This window comes from Haliotis rubra, unplaced genomic scaffold, assembly GCF_003918875.1.
Source record: "Haliotis rubra isolate DU_JTF1 unplaced genomic scaffold, ASM391887v1 Scf58, whole genome shotgun sequence".
Lineage (NCBI taxonomy): Eukaryota > Metazoa > Mollusca > Gastropoda > Lepetellida > Haliotidae > Haliotis > Haliotis rubra.
This window is the reverse complement of record NW_025767279.1, coordinates 1,865,363-1,882,900: the sequence shown is the minus strand read 5'-3', so window position 1 is coordinate 1,882,900 and position 17,538 is coordinate 1,865,363. Positions and strand designations below refer to the sequence as shown.

General features: G+C 41.5%; 1 protein-coding gene across 1 annotated transcript in view; it reads right to left on the bottom strand.

Annotated features, from left to right (window-relative positions):
* Nucleotides 1-16,403, bottom strand: part of LOC124254712 (transient receptor potential cation channel subfamily V member 5-like) — a 98,382-nt gene extending 81,979 nt beyond the window's left edge. Inside the window, exons 1-2 of the mRNA XM_046688559.1 lie at nt 16,291-16,403; nt 15,123-15,517 (exon numbers count right to left, since the gene is read on the bottom strand). Coding sequence (XP_046544515.1) covers nt 15,123-15,395 — 273 coding nt within the window. The 5' untranslated portion in view covers nt 15,396-15,517; nt 16,291-16,403. The remainder of the gene's footprint in view (nt 1-15,122; nt 15,518-16,290) is intronic.
* Nucleotides 16,404-17,538: the final 1,135 nt, after the last annotated feature.

Below are 17,538 nucleotides of genomic sequence, written 5' to 3'. Positions count from 1 at the left end.
CATTATATATGCGACAAGTGAAATGAACAATCTTCCAGCTAATTGCTTATTTTATTATTCACCTATCGATCAATCAATGTTGCCCGTGCTATGAGACTGCTATGCACCTGTCGAGACAGAGAGGTAATTGGCGACTACGTAGGGCATGGAGATTCCGTTCTTTGCCCACATCGTTAATTCTCACTGGGGGTCCTATACAGAGTGTGGAAACATTACTATAACAACACGCTGGTGCTAGCCAGGCACACATCCTCCCGCTTATGGTTATTGGGAGGGGGTCCCACTGTGTGTCTGTGTGGGGGGGCAGGGTGGAGGTGCTGGGTATGGATAAGGGGTGGGGGTGCCACATTGTGGGTTTGGGGGACAGCTGGATGGAGGTGATGGTTGAGATATAGAAAGTGTGTTGTGGGAGGGGAAGGGGACAGACTGTGTGTCTGTTTGGAGGACAGCTGGATGGAGGTGATGGTTGAAATAAAGAAAGTGTGTTGTGGGAGGGGGAAGGGGACAGACTGTGTGTCTGTTTGGGGGACAGTTGGATGGAGGTGATGGTTGAGATAAAGAAAGTGTGTTGTGGGAGGGGGAAGGGGACAGACTGTGTGTCTGTTCGGGGGATGGATGGAGGTGATGGTTGAGATAAAGAAAGTGTGTTGTGGGAGGGGGAAGGGGACAGACTGTGTGTGTGTTTGGGGGACAGTTGGATGGAGGTGATGGTTGAGATAAAGAAAGTGTGTTGTGGGAGGGGGAAGGGGACAGACTGTGTGTGTGTTCGGGGACATGGTGGAAGTGTTGGGTGCAGGATAAGTAAAGGGTGGGGAGTTGTGTGTTTGCTTGGGGCACCTTTAAGGTGGAGGTTGTGCGTGAGATAAGGAAGGGGTGTGGCATGAATGGACTCCCACAGTGTGTATGTTTGGGAGAATAAGTGAAGTTGGAGGTGATGGGTGGCACAAAGAAAGGAAGAAGGCGTCAGACTGTATGTCTGCTTGGGGGGCAGGGTGAGATGGAGGTGCTGTTTTTTGTTTTTTGTTTTTCTTCTTCTAGATCTTTCATATGTGTGATAATCCTTTTATGTTTTAAGCTTATATTTTATACATTTTATGCACATATTGTCTAGTGTGTCTCAATGGCCATTTGGCCTGGTGTAATAAATTTAATGTTTTTACCACTGCCTTTTTAATTGCAAATGTACATTCATGTGACACAAAAATAAACTATTTTGTCTGTCTGTACCTACAGGGGTGTGTGTGGAGGGGGAGGAGAGTGAAAGCTGGGTGTACCTACAGGGGTGTGGTGGGAGGGGAAGAGAGTGAACCAGCTGGGTGTACCTACAGGGGTGTGGTGGGAGGGGGAAGAGAGTGAACGCTGGGTGTACCTACAGGGGTGTGGTGGGAGGGGAAGAGAGTGAACCGCTGGGTGTACCTACAGGGTGTGGTGGGAGGGAAGAGAGTGAGACACGCTGGGTGTACCTACAGGGGTGTGGTGGGAGGGGAAGAGAGTGAACAGCTGGGTGTACCTACAGGGGTGTGGTGGGAGGGGAAGAGTGAACCGCTGGGTGTACCTACAGGGGTGTGGTGGGAGGGGGGAAGAGAGTGAACAGCTGGGTGTACCTACAGGGGTGTGGTGGGAGGGGAGAGAGAGAGTGAACAGCTGGGTGTACCTACAGGGGTGTGGTGGGAGGGGGGGAAGAGAGTGAACCAGCTGGGTGTACCTACAGGGGTGTGGTGGGAGGGGGAGGAGAGTGAACGCTGGGTGTACCTACAGGGGTGTGGTGGGAGAGGGGAAGGGTGTGGAGAGAGTGAGCAGCTGGGTGTACCTACAGGGGTGTGGTGGGAGGGGGGAGAGTGAGCAGCTGGGTGTACCTACAGGGGTGTGGTGGGTGGGAAGAGAGTGAACAGCTGGGTGTACCTACAGGGGTGTGGTGGGAGGGAACCGCTGGAGCACTGGGGTGTACCTACAGGGGGTGTGGTGGGAGGGGGAAGAGAGTGAACGCTGGGTGTACCTACCAGGGGTGTGGTGGGAGGAAGGAGAGTGAACAGCTGGGTGTACCTACAGGGGGTGTGGTGGGAGGGGAGAGTGAACGCTGGGTGTACCTACAGGGGTGTGGTGGGAGGGAAGAGAGAGTGAACAGCTGGGTGTACCTACAGGGGTGTGGTGGGAGGGGAAGAGAGTGAACCGCTGGGTGTACCTACAGGGGGTGTGGTGGGAGGGGAAGAGAGTGAACAGCTGGGGTGTACCTACAGGGGTGTGGTGGGAGGGAAGAAAGTGAACGCTGGGTGTACCTACAGGGGTCTGAGTGGTGGGAGGAAGAGGTGAGCCGCTGGGTGTGCCACTGCAGGGAGTTTAGAGGGGGGAGAAGAGTGAGCAGCTGGGTGTACCTACAGGGGTGTGGTGGGAGAGGAGGAGAGTGAACACAGGTGTACCACAGGGGGTCAGAGTAGGAGAGGAAGTGAAACATGCAGGTAGCCTACAGGGAGTGTATGTGAGTAGGAGAGGAGGAAGTGAACCTTCAGGGTGGCCTACAGAGGGGTGTGGTGGGGAGAGGGAGAGGGAGTGAACACTGGGTGCCTACAGGAGTGTGGTGGGAGGAGAGTGAACAGCTGGGTGTACCTACAGGGGTGTGTGGTGGGAGGGAGAAGAGAGTGAACGTGTGGTGGGAGGGGGGAAGAGAGTGAACAGCTGGGTGTACCTACAGGGGTGTGGTGGGAGGGAGGAGAGTGAACAGCTGGGTGTACCTACAGGGGTGTGGTGGGAGGGGGAGGAGAGTGAACAGCTGGGTGTACCTACAGGGGTGTGGTGGGAGGGGAGGAGAGTGAACAGCTGGGTGTACCTACAGGGGTGTGGTGGGAGGGGAAGAGAGTGAACAGCTGGGTGTACCTACAGGGTGTGGTGGGAGGGGGAAGAGAGTGAACAGCTGGGTGTGCACCTACAGGGGTGTGGTGGGAGGGGAAGAGAGTGAGCAGCTGGGTGTACCTACAGGGGTGTGGTGGGAGGGGGAGGAGAGTGAACAGCTGGGTGTACCTACAGGGGTGTGGTGGGAGGAGGAGAGTGAACAGCTGGGTGTACCTACAGGGGTGTGGTGGGAGGGGAGGAGAGTGAACAGCTGGGTGTACCTACAGGGGTGTGTGGTGGGAGGGGAAGAGAGTGAACAGCTGGGTGTACCTACAGGGGTGTGGTGGGAGGGAAGAGAGTGAACAGCTGGGTGTACCTACAGGGGTGTGGTGGGAGGGAGGAGAGTGAACCGCTGGGTGTACCTACAGGGGGTGTGGTGGGAGAGGAAGAGAGTGAACACGCTGGGTGTACCTACTGGGGGTGTGGTGGGAGGAGGAGAGTGAACGCTGGGTGTACCTACAGGGGTGTGGTGGGAGAAAGAGTGACCGGCTGGGTGTACCTACAGGGGTGTGGTGGGAGGAGGAGAGTGAACAGCTGGGTGTACCTACAGGGGTGTGGTGGGAGGGGAAGAGAGTGAACGCTGGGTGTACCTACAGGGGTGTGGTGGGAGGGGAGGAGAGTGAACAGCTGGGTGTACCTACAGGGTGAGGTGGGAGGAGGAAGAGAGTGAACCGCTGGGTGTACCTACAGGGGTGTGGTGGGAGGGGGAAGAGAGTGAACCGCTGGGTGTACCTACAGGGGTGTGGTGGGAGGGGGAAGAGAGTGAACCGCTGGGTGTACCTACAGGGGTGTGGTGGGAGGGGGAAGAGTGTCCAGGACTCTGTGTTGAAGTGATTGGTGTGAGATAAGGAATGGGTGTGACTAGGAAGGAGAAGGTGTCCACTGTGTGTCTGCTTGAGGTAAAAGGAGGGTAGGAGGCGATGATTGTTGGAGGAGGCAGACATTTGGTGGAAGAGGGAAGGGAATCCAAGTGATTGTCTCTCTGAGGGTTAGGGAAGGGTGGAAGTGGAATATGGAAGGGGGACAAGGAAGGGATAGTTGGTGGGAAGGGAGTGGGTTCGAAGGGCAAGGGGTGGATGTGATCGGTGTGAAATAAAGAAAGAGTATGCTGGGTGGGGAAAGTGGTCCAACTGTGTGTCGGTTTGTGTGACAGGACGAAGTGGAAGTGATGGACTCAGGATAAGAAAGTTGTTTGGTGGAAGAAGGGATTCCACCTTCTTGCCTATAAAGCTGCATTGGACTCGTGGCTTTTGAGAACAGTCTTGTAGACTGTGTAACAGCTGCCGGTGAAAGACACACCAGAAGTTAGGAGAAACATTTATTTATTCTTTAAACTGGTTTTAGGATAAATAAATAAACAACATAATCACTGGCGGTACTAAACTACTAAGATGCCTAAATGTGTTTTTGATAATGGTTCAGCAGGTGTGACCTGTTCAATAATGGCCTGCTTTGGAAGGGCAAAATGGAATGGAACTGAACAGATGTGCAGAAATTGTGTTGACCATCATGTGATCATTCTCCATTGTCAAGGCGTCAGTGTTACTGTTTTTTGTTGGACAACAACGTAGAATTAAATTCCTTTAGGAGAGGTGCTGATGTGAGCACTGTCTCAAAACCATTACTGAGTCAAAATGTAAGAATGGTATGAATGTTTGTGCATAAGTTTCACACTGATGATGAAATTCTGTTCTAATAGTAAATAATAGCAAATATTATTTGTTGTAAAACTGAAAAAGCTAGAAGCTACTTATATTACTTCTTTGTGCCAAATTGATATTAAAAATGAATTCCACACATGCAAAAGAAGACACATCGTGCTCATAGTGTTTTACCTAGTGCTACAAAGCTGAGGTTCCTCTGTTCCCTTAATTACAAAGATTGTCACAGGTGTGACTGAGTCACTAAGTTTAGTTTTAAGCCGCTGTTAGCAATATTCCAGCAATATCACGGTGGGGGACACCAGAGCCTCACACATTGTACCAATGTGGGGAATCAAACCCAGGCCTTTGGCATGACGAAAGCAATATCACGGTGGGGAACACTTTAACCACTAGGCTACCCCACCGCCCCACCCCACAGGAAATGTCAGCTAGGGTCCTGCGAAGTATCAAAGTATTGTAGTATACTGTACTGTAACATGTAACAATTACATTTCAGGGGAGGAAATAACCCATTGCCCGACGTCCCAGTCCAGTGTTTATTTCTGTCGGGCAAGCAAATTTGCATATCATGCTGTACCAGTGTTCAGTTAACTTTCCAATGTTAATTATGTTGTTTATTTAAAAAATCAGCAAAAAAATAGGCCAGTATAGTGGAAAATTTATCATGGCAAGTGATTTTACATGTGTCACTGTACCGGAGTACACTAGCAATTTTAAAGTTATTTCCACCCCTGCATTTAGGAAACGGAAACTTTATATTTCTTTGAATTTGAACATTACTATGAAACATATTTACTTGTTTTTTAACACCACACTCAGCAATATTCCAGCTGTATGGCGGTTGTCTGTAAATGTTTGGGGTTTTTTTGGCATCCATTTTGTACGTTAAGGATGCACATTTCCGTGTTGTGTGAAACCCTGGTTCAACATAGACTCACAAAACATGCCAAATGTGATTTACTTCATTTATGGATGATTGGACAGCCCTCTCAATAATACAAAGATTTCAACAAAGGTCTGATTCTACAGAGTGGTTTAACATATCAACAACATTACCGGTGTGTAAGGTTAGAACCTTTGCACTATCTTGCACTGTATCAGTTCAAATCACTGTTCAGGTCAAACTTCATTGTACGATAATACATCCAAATACCAATTTTGGAAAAATAGATCCTATAATTTGACAATTACTGTCCTTGTCGGGCTAAAAGAAGCTGTCAGGTATCGGTGAACATTTCCAATGAGGATTCGAGGATTCCAGTTCATGTTGTATTAACAGTTGTATCAATGCCATAGCTTGGTCTGGTTGACTTGTGTTACACATTTAACAGGACCAATGCAAAGGAAGAGGCTTTAAATGTTTGTTTTACATTATTGAATGTATTGTAAACATACCTATTTCCTCTAATAAGTGCAGTGTCTCTAACAAGCGCCATGCCTCAAATAAGCGTCGGGGGTAAAACAGAGGTTTAAGAAATAAGCGCCGGGCCTCTAATAAGCGTCGGGTACATTTTTTATAAATGTATTCTCCCTTGATCCAAAAGTAGATATATTAAGGAATGGTCCATTTAGTTATAACTTCCTATCCTGTTAATTACACCCAGTAAGCACAATAAGTGTCAGGTCTCCAATTAGCGCTGGGCCTCTAATAAGCACCAGGTCTCCAATAAATGCCAGGCATCTAATAAGCACCAGGTCTCCAATAAGCACTGGGCATCTAATAAGCACCAGGTCTCCAATAAGTGCCAGGCCTCTAATAAGTGCGAGGTCTCCAATAAGCACAGGGCTTCTAATAAGTGCCAGGTCTCCAATAAGTGCCAGGTCTCCAATAAGTGCCAGGTCTCCAATAAGTGCCAGGCCTCTAATAAGTGTCAGGTCTCCAATAAGCACCGGGCCCCTAATAAGCGCCAGGTCTCCAATAAGCACTGGGCTTCTAATAAGCACCAGGTCTCCAATAAATGCCAGGCATCTAATAAGCGCCAGGTCTCCAATAAGCACAGGGCTTCTAATAAGCGCCAGGTCTCCAATGCCAGGCCTCTAATAAGCACCAGGTCTCCAATAAATGCCAGGCATCTAATAAGCGCCAGGTCTCCAATAAGCGCCAGGTCTCCAATGCCAGGCCTCTAATAAGCACCAGGTCTCCAATAAATGCCAGGCATCTAATAAGCACCAGGTCTCCAATAAGCACTGGGCATCTAATAAGCACCAGGTCTCCAATAAGTGCCAGGCCTCTAATAAGTGCGAGGTCTCCAATAAGCACAGGGCTTCTAATAAGTGCCAGGTCTCCAATAAGCACCGGGCCTCTAATAAGTGTCAGGTCTCCAATAAGCACCGGGCCCCCAATAAGTGTCAGGTCTCCAATAAGCACCGGGCCTCTAATAAGCACCAGGTCTCCAGTAAGTGCTGGGCCTCTAATAAGCGTCAGGTCTCCAATATGTGCTGGGCCTCTAATAAGCGCCAGGCCTGGAAGTCCATTGAAAAAGTAGAAGAAATACTGTACATTGTTAAATACATCTCAATACAAAAATAGGAACATAATCTTTTTCCCCTATGTGTCTGCCATGTACTAGTTGGGGTGTGTGGGGTAGCCTAGTGGTTAAAGCGTTGCTCATCATTCCCAAGATCTACGTTCAATTCTCCACTTGGGTCCTTTTAGTATAGCTGATTTCTTATAATGTCCTCTGCTGGGATATTGATGGAAAATTGCTAAAAACAGCATGAACCCACATTCACTCACACTATTAGTTCGGAATAATAGATATATCCCTGCATTCCATAAAAGTGATGCAATGCAAATACAGTCCAAAACCAGTCTATAGCAGCATGATGCTTGAAACTGACTTTGTTTCATATGATACATTTGTAAAGGCTTTTATTTTTTGTGGGATGTTTTACAAACCTGACTTACAAAACAAATAAAATTAGAAAGTACTTGACTCCAAAGACAGAGGCTTACTATGAAGTAATATTGCGGGTGCACACAGAGTTGAAGCACTCAGTTGTACCGGTGTCAAACCATTGACAACCAACACTACACCAACTGACCTCCCAAGTCTAAACCTGTTTACCATAGTCTCCATTTCAAGTGCCTGGAACATCTACACAACTTATAAAGTGGCCCAACTGAAAATATACATGCCTGTAGTTCTTGAGTATCATAGCAAGGTTTTACAGAAAAAAGTGGTATGGAAGGACTTTATAACTATCTAGTAAATGTTGATTTACAAAAAATATTGGTTTGATGCGTGAAATTAATTTGTAGATAGACTCTGAAAACAAATTTAACTAGTGCATACTTTAAAGGTCTCAAAAGTTGGGTTAAAAGGTCTTATTGGGCATTGAGTAAGTGAGTGAGTGAGTTAAGATTTAAAGTCACATCGGCAATATTTCAGCCATATCGTGACTAAAACTAGTTCTAAATTCATAATACATACATATAATATATAAAACCCTGTCAACGAAAGAAGTAAAACCACTACATTATCACAGATTAAATTAATACTAGCTAGCATATATTTTTAAAAGTAGAAAATTATTTTTGGACAATACAATGTAAAAATGGGCTACAGATCGCCAACAACTGAAGGTAGATCACAATACTAGGGGGACTTACAGTGCCTTTGCTACCTGCATGGACCCTAGTTGGATTTACACCATCCCTTCAGCCGCTGGCGATTGTAGGAAAAGTTTAGCCGAATATTGAGCATTGTCTTGCCTGGGCATTTGCAAAAGGTATTCAGGTACACGCATAACAATCTGTTCATGCAAACACTTTGATTGAAACCATATCTTTTCAAACATATAAATGTCATAGGAATGTGTGCTTATTCAGAATGATTTGTAAACATCAGTGACTTGTGCTGTAACCATGGAGAAAAAGTGAATCTATGTCAACAAACATCGTATCACAAGACTAGACATGTTTCTGGGTAGTCATGTGGGTACCCAGGTCCTACACGGTACCCCTCCCACCCAAGCTCCTTATCACAGCCCAAGCATTTTCCGTTATTAACATATATTTTGAAGTTGGATTTTTTTAAAAGCAAATATATTTTTTGAACACCATTGCATTTTGAACTAATTTTTTAAATCAGTTTATAAAAGTAAATGACCTAAATTATAAAATAGATGTACAACTTAATCAACAGCATGGTATGGCAATATTGTCTCTGGGTCACAACACAGAACCCAGAACTGGCGGAGGTCCAGGTTATCTACACAATACAAGCTTATCACCAACACCGATAACATCTCCTGTGGTTTAATAATGGTTGCTCCACACGACTGGAGCTTCCATTGTTACATTCTTTAAGTCTAACTGATCAGATAGGGCTGATGTTAAAATGCCATTCTTCATGACACAGTACAACTGATCTGTGTGTGGAGTACAACTGATCTGTGTGTGGAGTACAACCAATCTGTGTGTGGAGTACAACCAATCTGTGTGTGGAGTACAACCAATCTGTGTGTGGAGTACAACCAATCTGTGTGTGGAGTACAACCAATCTGTGTGTGGAGTACAACCAATCTGTGTGTGGAGTACAACCAATCTGTGTGTGGAGTACAACCAATCTGTGTGTGGAGTACAACCAATCTGTGTGTGGGTCACTGGGTTGTCCTCAGTGACTGCCATCTGTCTGTAATCAGTACAACATGTTTAAGTTTCTACTGCTGTCAGTTATAGATTAATTATCATTCTTGCGTGACTCAGCTGATCAGAGGGTCAAATTTCTGGTACAGTTTCTATGCATCAGTAAGGTCGTAAGTATACATCCGTATCATGTTACTCTACATTTCATTTGAATTTCACGGTAGCCAGTTCCGTCTTCCCTAAGAGAGCTAACTGTGCCATTACATTGTAATGACACAGTAAATGGTATAGGCTGATCTGGACCTGCTTAAAGAACTATTTGGTCATAATTCGGAAGAAAACAGTTCCAAAACTGAAATTTTATAGTTACAACAAATGTTATGGCTTTATAGAGATGAATGCCACTGATAACAACTTAAAAACAAGGAAGAGGGTTAGTTCTTAGTTGAATACATAGCAATTTTAAAACAGTTTCGAGAAAATATCTCACAGTTTCAGGAAATATCATAAAAAAAGAAATCAAAAGCCTCCTCAACAACATGACCATTTTATCGTAATTTGGCTGTCAAGAGCACTAATAATCAGTTTGGATCCCTGATAAACATTCTTGAATGGTACATTAAAACCATTGAGTAGAATGCTTAACACAGCATATACTCAACACATACTTTAAGGCCTAAACTATTCTGTGATTGAGTACATAGATTATTTAATTCTTTATCAGAGTCAAATAAAATCACTGAATACAATCTATAAAAAACAAATGAGCATTTGACCATAAACAAAATCATTTGACCATTAACAAAATCATTTGACCATTAACAAAATCATTTAACAAAATCATTTGATCATACACAGATCATTTGCTCATAAACAAAATCATTTGATCATACACAAAATCATTTGATCATAAACAAAAATCATTTGATCATAAACAACATGCGGATATATGTCTCCAGCTGATTTACTGTTGTATGGAGAAGAAGTCAAGAGCAAGCATCATGTTAGCTGGTGTTGTTAGGTAAATGTGGTATGTTCAGTTTAGTGTACGTTTACAAACAGTTTGTGTAGAAACAAAAACTACATTTTCAAATATTTCCTTTTTGTGAGAATATTTAGTTGTACATAGGTTCACTATCAGACTGGCCTTCAGAATGTGGACAGATTTATTTATATTATTGATGTTGTTTCAGGAATCAAATGTGACTAAGATCTTTAGAAAATTATGTGCTACTGAAAACTTATGACAACAATCCTGTGTTTGTCCATACGATAAGTTTACTGTGGAAGAAAGAATATACCAATAAGTACAAAAATGATTTGGGGAATTTTTGTTGCCTACCGGTACTTCGGGATGAATTCTGGCTGCTGAGCAGGTCAAGATAAAACCCCTGGTGCATGAACCTGACCATGTTTGAACTCAAAATCTTCAACTTGGTCAAAAATAGAAAACTTCGCCATGTGTGTACTAAGCACTGATAACTGATGACGAAAGATTCTAACAGGAGAAATAAGATGCTAATTAAATTTTCCTGCATCAATCATGAGAAATCTGGAGAGGGGTACACTGTTTTCACCTTAATAGCGTATACATTTTGATAAAACTAATTTTTCACCTAAGTTTGGATCATACTTTGAGCATAGTCAAACAAGGCACACTTAATATCGAAAACTGTAACATTTCCAAGTGTTTAATACTTCTATTTGAGTGGTGTTTTAGAAGTTGGGCAGTACAATATTGACAAACGTTATGGATTCCAACTTCTTTTATATCGTGAGTGTAACATATCAATACAGATCATTGTAGGGCTGTCAAGCACTCAAGAAATAAAAGAAGTTGTAATCCATAAAGTTTGACAATAATGTTTAACACAAGCAAGCATGACATTTCTTTGACAATGTTCAAACATATGTGACAGGCAGCTGACAGATCTATCACAGACATACCAGTAAACTTTGTAGTCTAGCCAGGTAAGGGAGGGTCAATTACTGTTCTAACAGACTGGTCCTTAACCCACAATGTCACTCGACTCATCAGTTCTACTTGGTGGCATTCCATGAATAAGGTAAACTTCGGTCTGTTATTGGCAATGATCTTTCAATGCAGAATAATAAAAATGGATTATTCATATTTTATTTCTGATAGTTTCAATATTCAGAATGCTATTTCATTTATCTTTCAGTACCTGCACCGCGTGCAACCTGGCTTATAGATTTGGCTGCACCATCAAAATTTTGGATGTACCATGAAATAATGTCACTGGTTCTAAATATTTGTTCAGCAATTTTCATAACAAGTACTCAGTATGGGATACATTCAACAGAACCAGAACCCATGACGATGATGAATGATTCTGTTTGCAATACCTTTATTTATAAATCTCAATTATATAATTACTGCTACTTAACTGATTATATAATGAGTACACAAATGTTTATGTTTGTAAGAAGTCTTGTTATTTCCAGTCACCTACTTCCCAATTAAAACACTCGATAACAGCAATAAGATGTTGGAGGATTTATTGTTACCTGCACCGGGTGCAACCTGTTACTAAAAGCAACCTGCACCAGCCATTTTGAACATGCACCGGTGCAGGTTGTAAATAGCGAAATCGCACCCTGATATTTGATTTAATAGTTGAAAGTACTGTTATATATAAGGAAGAGAGTGTTATGGATGTCAACATCTTTATTCTGAGGAACATCACATTTTGGAGTATGTACTTGCTCCTTCATCAGTTCAAACATTATGTTCCTCATAATAAAGGAGCTGACATCCATAAACTCTCTCCCTAATATGTATCTCTTCTAAATGCCACACAAAGACCTACTGTTACACACTCAAACAAAAACCCAACAAGCACTTGAATAATCAGTTTGAACATCCAACGAAAAAAAATTTTTTTTTGCAGGTCTATTGATGCTTACAAACATCAGTTGGTGTTGCAAACATTACACAGTCTCACGCGAAATTCTGACCGAAATAGAAAGTAAGACTGAGATGTTTTCGTAAGCAATCAATAACCAAACACGACAACGACAACTAAGTAAGTACTCCAAACACTTCTCTGTAAGGCATGAAATCTAACACTTGAGGTACTTCACTATTTCAATAAGTGTTAAATGTGAAGCTACTTATTCTGTAGGATAAGAATTGGCATAAAAAGAGTATAAAGGTTAAGCACCATATATACCTTTACTACAGCTGTAGAGTGTTAGGATTACAGTACAAGGTGTAGGATTGGACGCATTCATTTCCTTAACTATAAAGTACATATACTTATAAATTCACCCTAACGAGGGTTTCATTGACTAGCTAATCTGTCCCTTGTACAATCTCTAAGTTTGAAAAGCGTTTAAAGTAATCAGTAACATGTATAGAAAATGTGTTGTTTTTTTCAAACATACCTATTTTGTTGTTTTAACCTTTTCTACCTCTTGATCAACAGATCTGTTTAATCTGGTCAGCAAATGAGCAAAAATAAACATATTTAAAACAGATTTGAGATTTGTTGTGTTGACGTTGTCAGGAGTACAGTATTTGTTTAGCTCGTCTCATCACATGACCTGTGACTGACAAATATCTCGTGGTATGACATTTTGTGTAAACAAGTGTTGCAATGCAAACATGCAAGATGGCCTCTAGTGGTATGGAATGATTTTTAAAGCACACAATTTATCTTCTAAATTTCAAAGTTAACACAGCTGACTTTTGTACTTGCCCTAGGAAAATATATGATATTATCCCACTTGCCCTGCACTTAATATTCATGAGTCTGGCAGCACTAAGAGACTTAACATCCTGTAATGTAAAAGGGTTCAGTTATAGACATTTTTTTATGTGATGTAATACAAGTTTATCTCAGCAGCTTTTGTTAGTCCAAATATAAATTATTAATGTTATAGTACACCTCATTGTCTGTTATGGGAGGTTTCTCCGTACCGCGGCGGGTCATGTGAAATAGCCACAACAACGTCTGGGGTCGCGATAACATGATACCACCCACCCCTGTTAATCCTCAGACTCTATTGTACACAATATCTCGTGTTAAGATAGGGCCAGCTTATTGATAAGCTCAGATGTCTATGGAATTTCTGCTCAAAAGTCAAACCATTGTAAAATACAGCTTACAATGTATGTCCACTACAGCAAATGTCCTTTACACTTTCTGAAAAATGCTAAGCTGAATGAACATGAGCCTATTTTGTGTATTTACTACTCTCAGCAAAAAACATTTTCCTCAAGTTGGAAGTAAATTTCAACAGGCAAAGTTAGCTCTGAACACCAATCATTGTAATTGTGTGAGATATTTCATCTGTCCATAAAACTTCATTAATGCCTCTTGTGAACTGATAACTCGAGATTTACGAGCGTCATGGTGATTGGTCCCTTCTGGGCTTTACGAGATTAATATCAACCAATAAATGTTGTTCATTGAAACAATACTCTCAACAACTGTGTAGACACAGCAAAAACATAATCCAGCAAAGTGAAATATGAAGAAAAGTGTGAGTGAGTGAGTGAGTTTAGTTTTACGCCGCACTCGGCAATATCCCAGCTATATGGCGGCGGTCTGTAAATAATCGAATCTGGACCAGACAATCCAGTGATCAACAGCATGAGCATCGATCTGCGCAATTGGGAACCGAAGACATGTGTCAACCAAGACAGCGAAACTGACCACCCGATCCCGTTAGTTGCCTCTTACGACAAGCATAGTCGCCTTTTATGGCAAGCACATGGGTTGCTGAAGACCTATTCTACCCCGGATCTTCACGGGTCGAAGATAAGTGTAGCAATAGTAACAGTGGTATTTTTACTAATGAAAGAGTTAATTGTTTCATTGTTTCTTATACATAAAACTCCCCATTGTTTGCAATGTTCCTGATATAATAATTTTTTTATTGATTATCAAATCATTCAGTGTTACTGCTATGTACGTAGGAACTGACTCAGAAAAGGGAGTGAGTGAGTGAGTTTAATTTGACCCCACTTTTAGCAATATTCCAGCAATATCATGGCGGGGACACCAGAAGTGGGCTTCACACATTGTACCTATGTGGGGTATCAAACCCGGGGTCTTTGGCGTGACGCGCTAAGGCTTTAACCACTAGGCTACCCCAACACCCCTGACTCGGAAAAGAAACAGTTTGACCATATCTCTCACTGACATAAACATTTAGTATTTCTGCAATGTTCAAAACTCAATGTTTTTGTCAAAACTTTATACAACCATAGAATCTCTTTCCCACTCAACAGCATCATATAAATGAGATATATCTCACGATAAGGAAACTAAGTATACAAAAATGTTTATTGAAGTATGATGTATAGATAAAGCATATTTATGATCCTTAGGGGCAGTGTGGGTAAGCTCCAACCCCCCCTTGATCCTTTTGAATGAAAATAGTGACAAACATGTTCTGTACCAGCTCTGAAAATAACAACTGTTTGTAAAATTTGGTGATGAACACAGCCATATATTCAGTCAAAGAAACCATACCCGCTTAATGGCATAATCTGATCCACAATAGTCTAACAGAATATTTAGACAATTACACAAATGTTTCCCACTTGGTTGCACAAAATAAACAATTTTTTTCATTTCAGAATTCTACTAGTGGGATGGGATTCATTGTAACAGAATTAATTTCATGTCAGTATTACTTACTACAGATGATGCAATGATGGCAATAATAAAATATCTGAAAAACTCAAAAATATTCTTGAAATAATAATCTCTATAATTCCTCAGAAAATCTCAGTTAGTAACTTTCATGAGGTTTTCGAGACAAATGTTTTTAGGTGTTGGCAATGAGCCTTGGAAATAACAAATATATTATTAACGACAAAATACTTTTAAAAAATGTAACAAGAAAAAGCACATGAAAGGGCAAATAGTTTAAATAGTACGGGTTCCATCATTCTAAAGGTCAGGAACACAAGACCATAAATAAATAGGATCCAAATCAATACTCACAGCACTCTTGGCTAGCTGTCTTCGGCACCACTTAATATATTCCAATTTAGAAATAACGGCACCTTTTCCACCGTTATAGAGGTACGGTTCAATTTCTCTGCGAGCTAATTCTTCCACCCGTTCTGGGCCTCCCTCATTGTATGCATCAATCAAGGTACCTCCTTTTTTGAAATTGATGAAACTGTAGACAGAATTTTCCTCTATTTCTTTGTTTTGTTGTCTCCAGGCAGAGTCGGGATCCTCCTTCAACTTCCGTTGACACGCGTTCCCCATGATGATGTTTCACAATTTGGACTAACAAATTTCCTCTTTCTCACATGTTTTAATGGAATTTTAGTTAAAATATTTTTAACTGGTGTCGAGTATTTCCTGTTGGCCTTTCATGATTGCTTGATCTGTAAACAATGTGAAGAAAATTATTGAAACAATTTTTATAACATATAACTGAAGTCATAAATGCATTAAATGTAAAATGTATCAATAAAGCATGTTTTCAAAAGGATATTATACTTTTACTATCATGATTTAAATTCTTTAGAAAAATTCAAAGAAAGCATATATTCACTTAAAAAATCTCAAGTTTCTCATACACACAGTCTAACAAACAAATTGCCTACGTGAACTTGTTAGTTGCTCAGGATAACTGAATTCCAAATTTTCAATTTTAATTTTTTTAATCTAATTGCCCAACTAAAGTTTCTTTTAGATTTTGTTTTAGATTTCTTCATATTTCAAAACAGTCAAATCAGTTGAACAGGTAAGAAACGAAAATTGGTAAATTTCTTTGAAATGGCAGCATTCAATAACAATTTCACTTTTAGACATCATCTTGTGCTACTTTTTTCATACAAAACCTTCAGATTCTTTCAGACTTTTTACTACTTTTCAATTGCTAATCGTTTCAATCAGTATAAAATAATTATAACAACTAGCTGGAAACACAAGAAAAGCACCTGTGTTGTAAATGTCGCCACCACTCCCTGGTGATAACGGGTCTGTTTAGTTGTGTCAACAACAGCACACGGAGCCTAATGAATCAAGTGATGCATATCTTGCGCTCAGGAGGTCGAAGCGTCTGTTAGCAACCGATTTCGAAATGGGAGAAATCGAAAACTACACACTGCCACGCACTGTTATTGAAAATATTTGTTTTTCGCCTAATACTTACCTATTTACACTCCATTGTCAACACACATGGGTCTCCGGTAAGTGGTAGTATATCCTTTTATCCTTGCACAACTTCGGTCCTAGAGACATGCCTCATCGTTCGCGTACGGTTCGTGACGTCAAGTCACGTGACTTACTCAACACGACGGAGTGAAACGGAAAAGCAGTGTCCCGTTAGGGGGCATCTCATAAGTAATTGAGATTCATTTAACCAGAAATGAACCGCTTCTGCTTTATGGGATTAAACTCGTTTTCACACAAAAACTCAGCCTATGATGTTTAAGGTAAATATTTGCAGAATATATCAGCTTTATACTTGACAAAAATGTAAAAAGAAAGTTATTAAAGACATGTGTACACGCCAACACATCATGGTATCCCAATTGTGTAGATCGATGCTCATGCTCTTGATCGCTGGATTATCTGGCCCAGACTCGATTATTTACACCATATAGCTGGAATACTGCTGAGTGCGGCGTTAAACATCAAACGAAATAAAAACCCAACAGCATATATATATATATCTGTCGGTTTAAGTTGAGTTGTTGTTTTGAGTTGGGTTTTACGTCACATCGGCATTATTCCAGCCATAGTGACGAGATCAAGTCTGAATTAATACACATTTTTAAGTACAAGTTGAGTTGAGTTGGGCTTTACGTCACATCGGCATTATTTCAGCCGTATACAGACGAGAACAAGTCTGCATTCATGAACATTTCAAGTACTAAGTGTAAATGAGTTTTAGCTTCAAAACATATATATTCATCACATTCTTATTTAAAAACAGAAGATGTCATAGCACCAAATCCAAAGCACGCAATTCGACCTATCAGTTTAAAGGTCAAGATAGAATACGTCAATGTTATCATTGAGAAGTTGCGACTGACGGGATCTGGTGGTCAGGCTCGCTGACATGTCATCATATCCTCATCGTGTAGACCGATGTTCATAATGTTGATCACTGGATTATCTGGTCCTGCCTCGATTATTTACTGACCGCCGCTGAAATGCTACTGAGAGCGGCGTTGAACGACAAACAGGCTGTTTTCCAGAACACTGAAAAACTGTTGGATATTTATATCAGTATTAAATCATATGCTTTCATGCATGTGATGTAATTTACACACTGGTAACAAACGGACAAATGTTCTGTATGATACGGTATTACATTTATTCGAGAGTGCTTATAAGCCGGGCCGGACCGGGCAAATACCGGCCTCTGATAGAATTGTGTAATTACTCCATTACT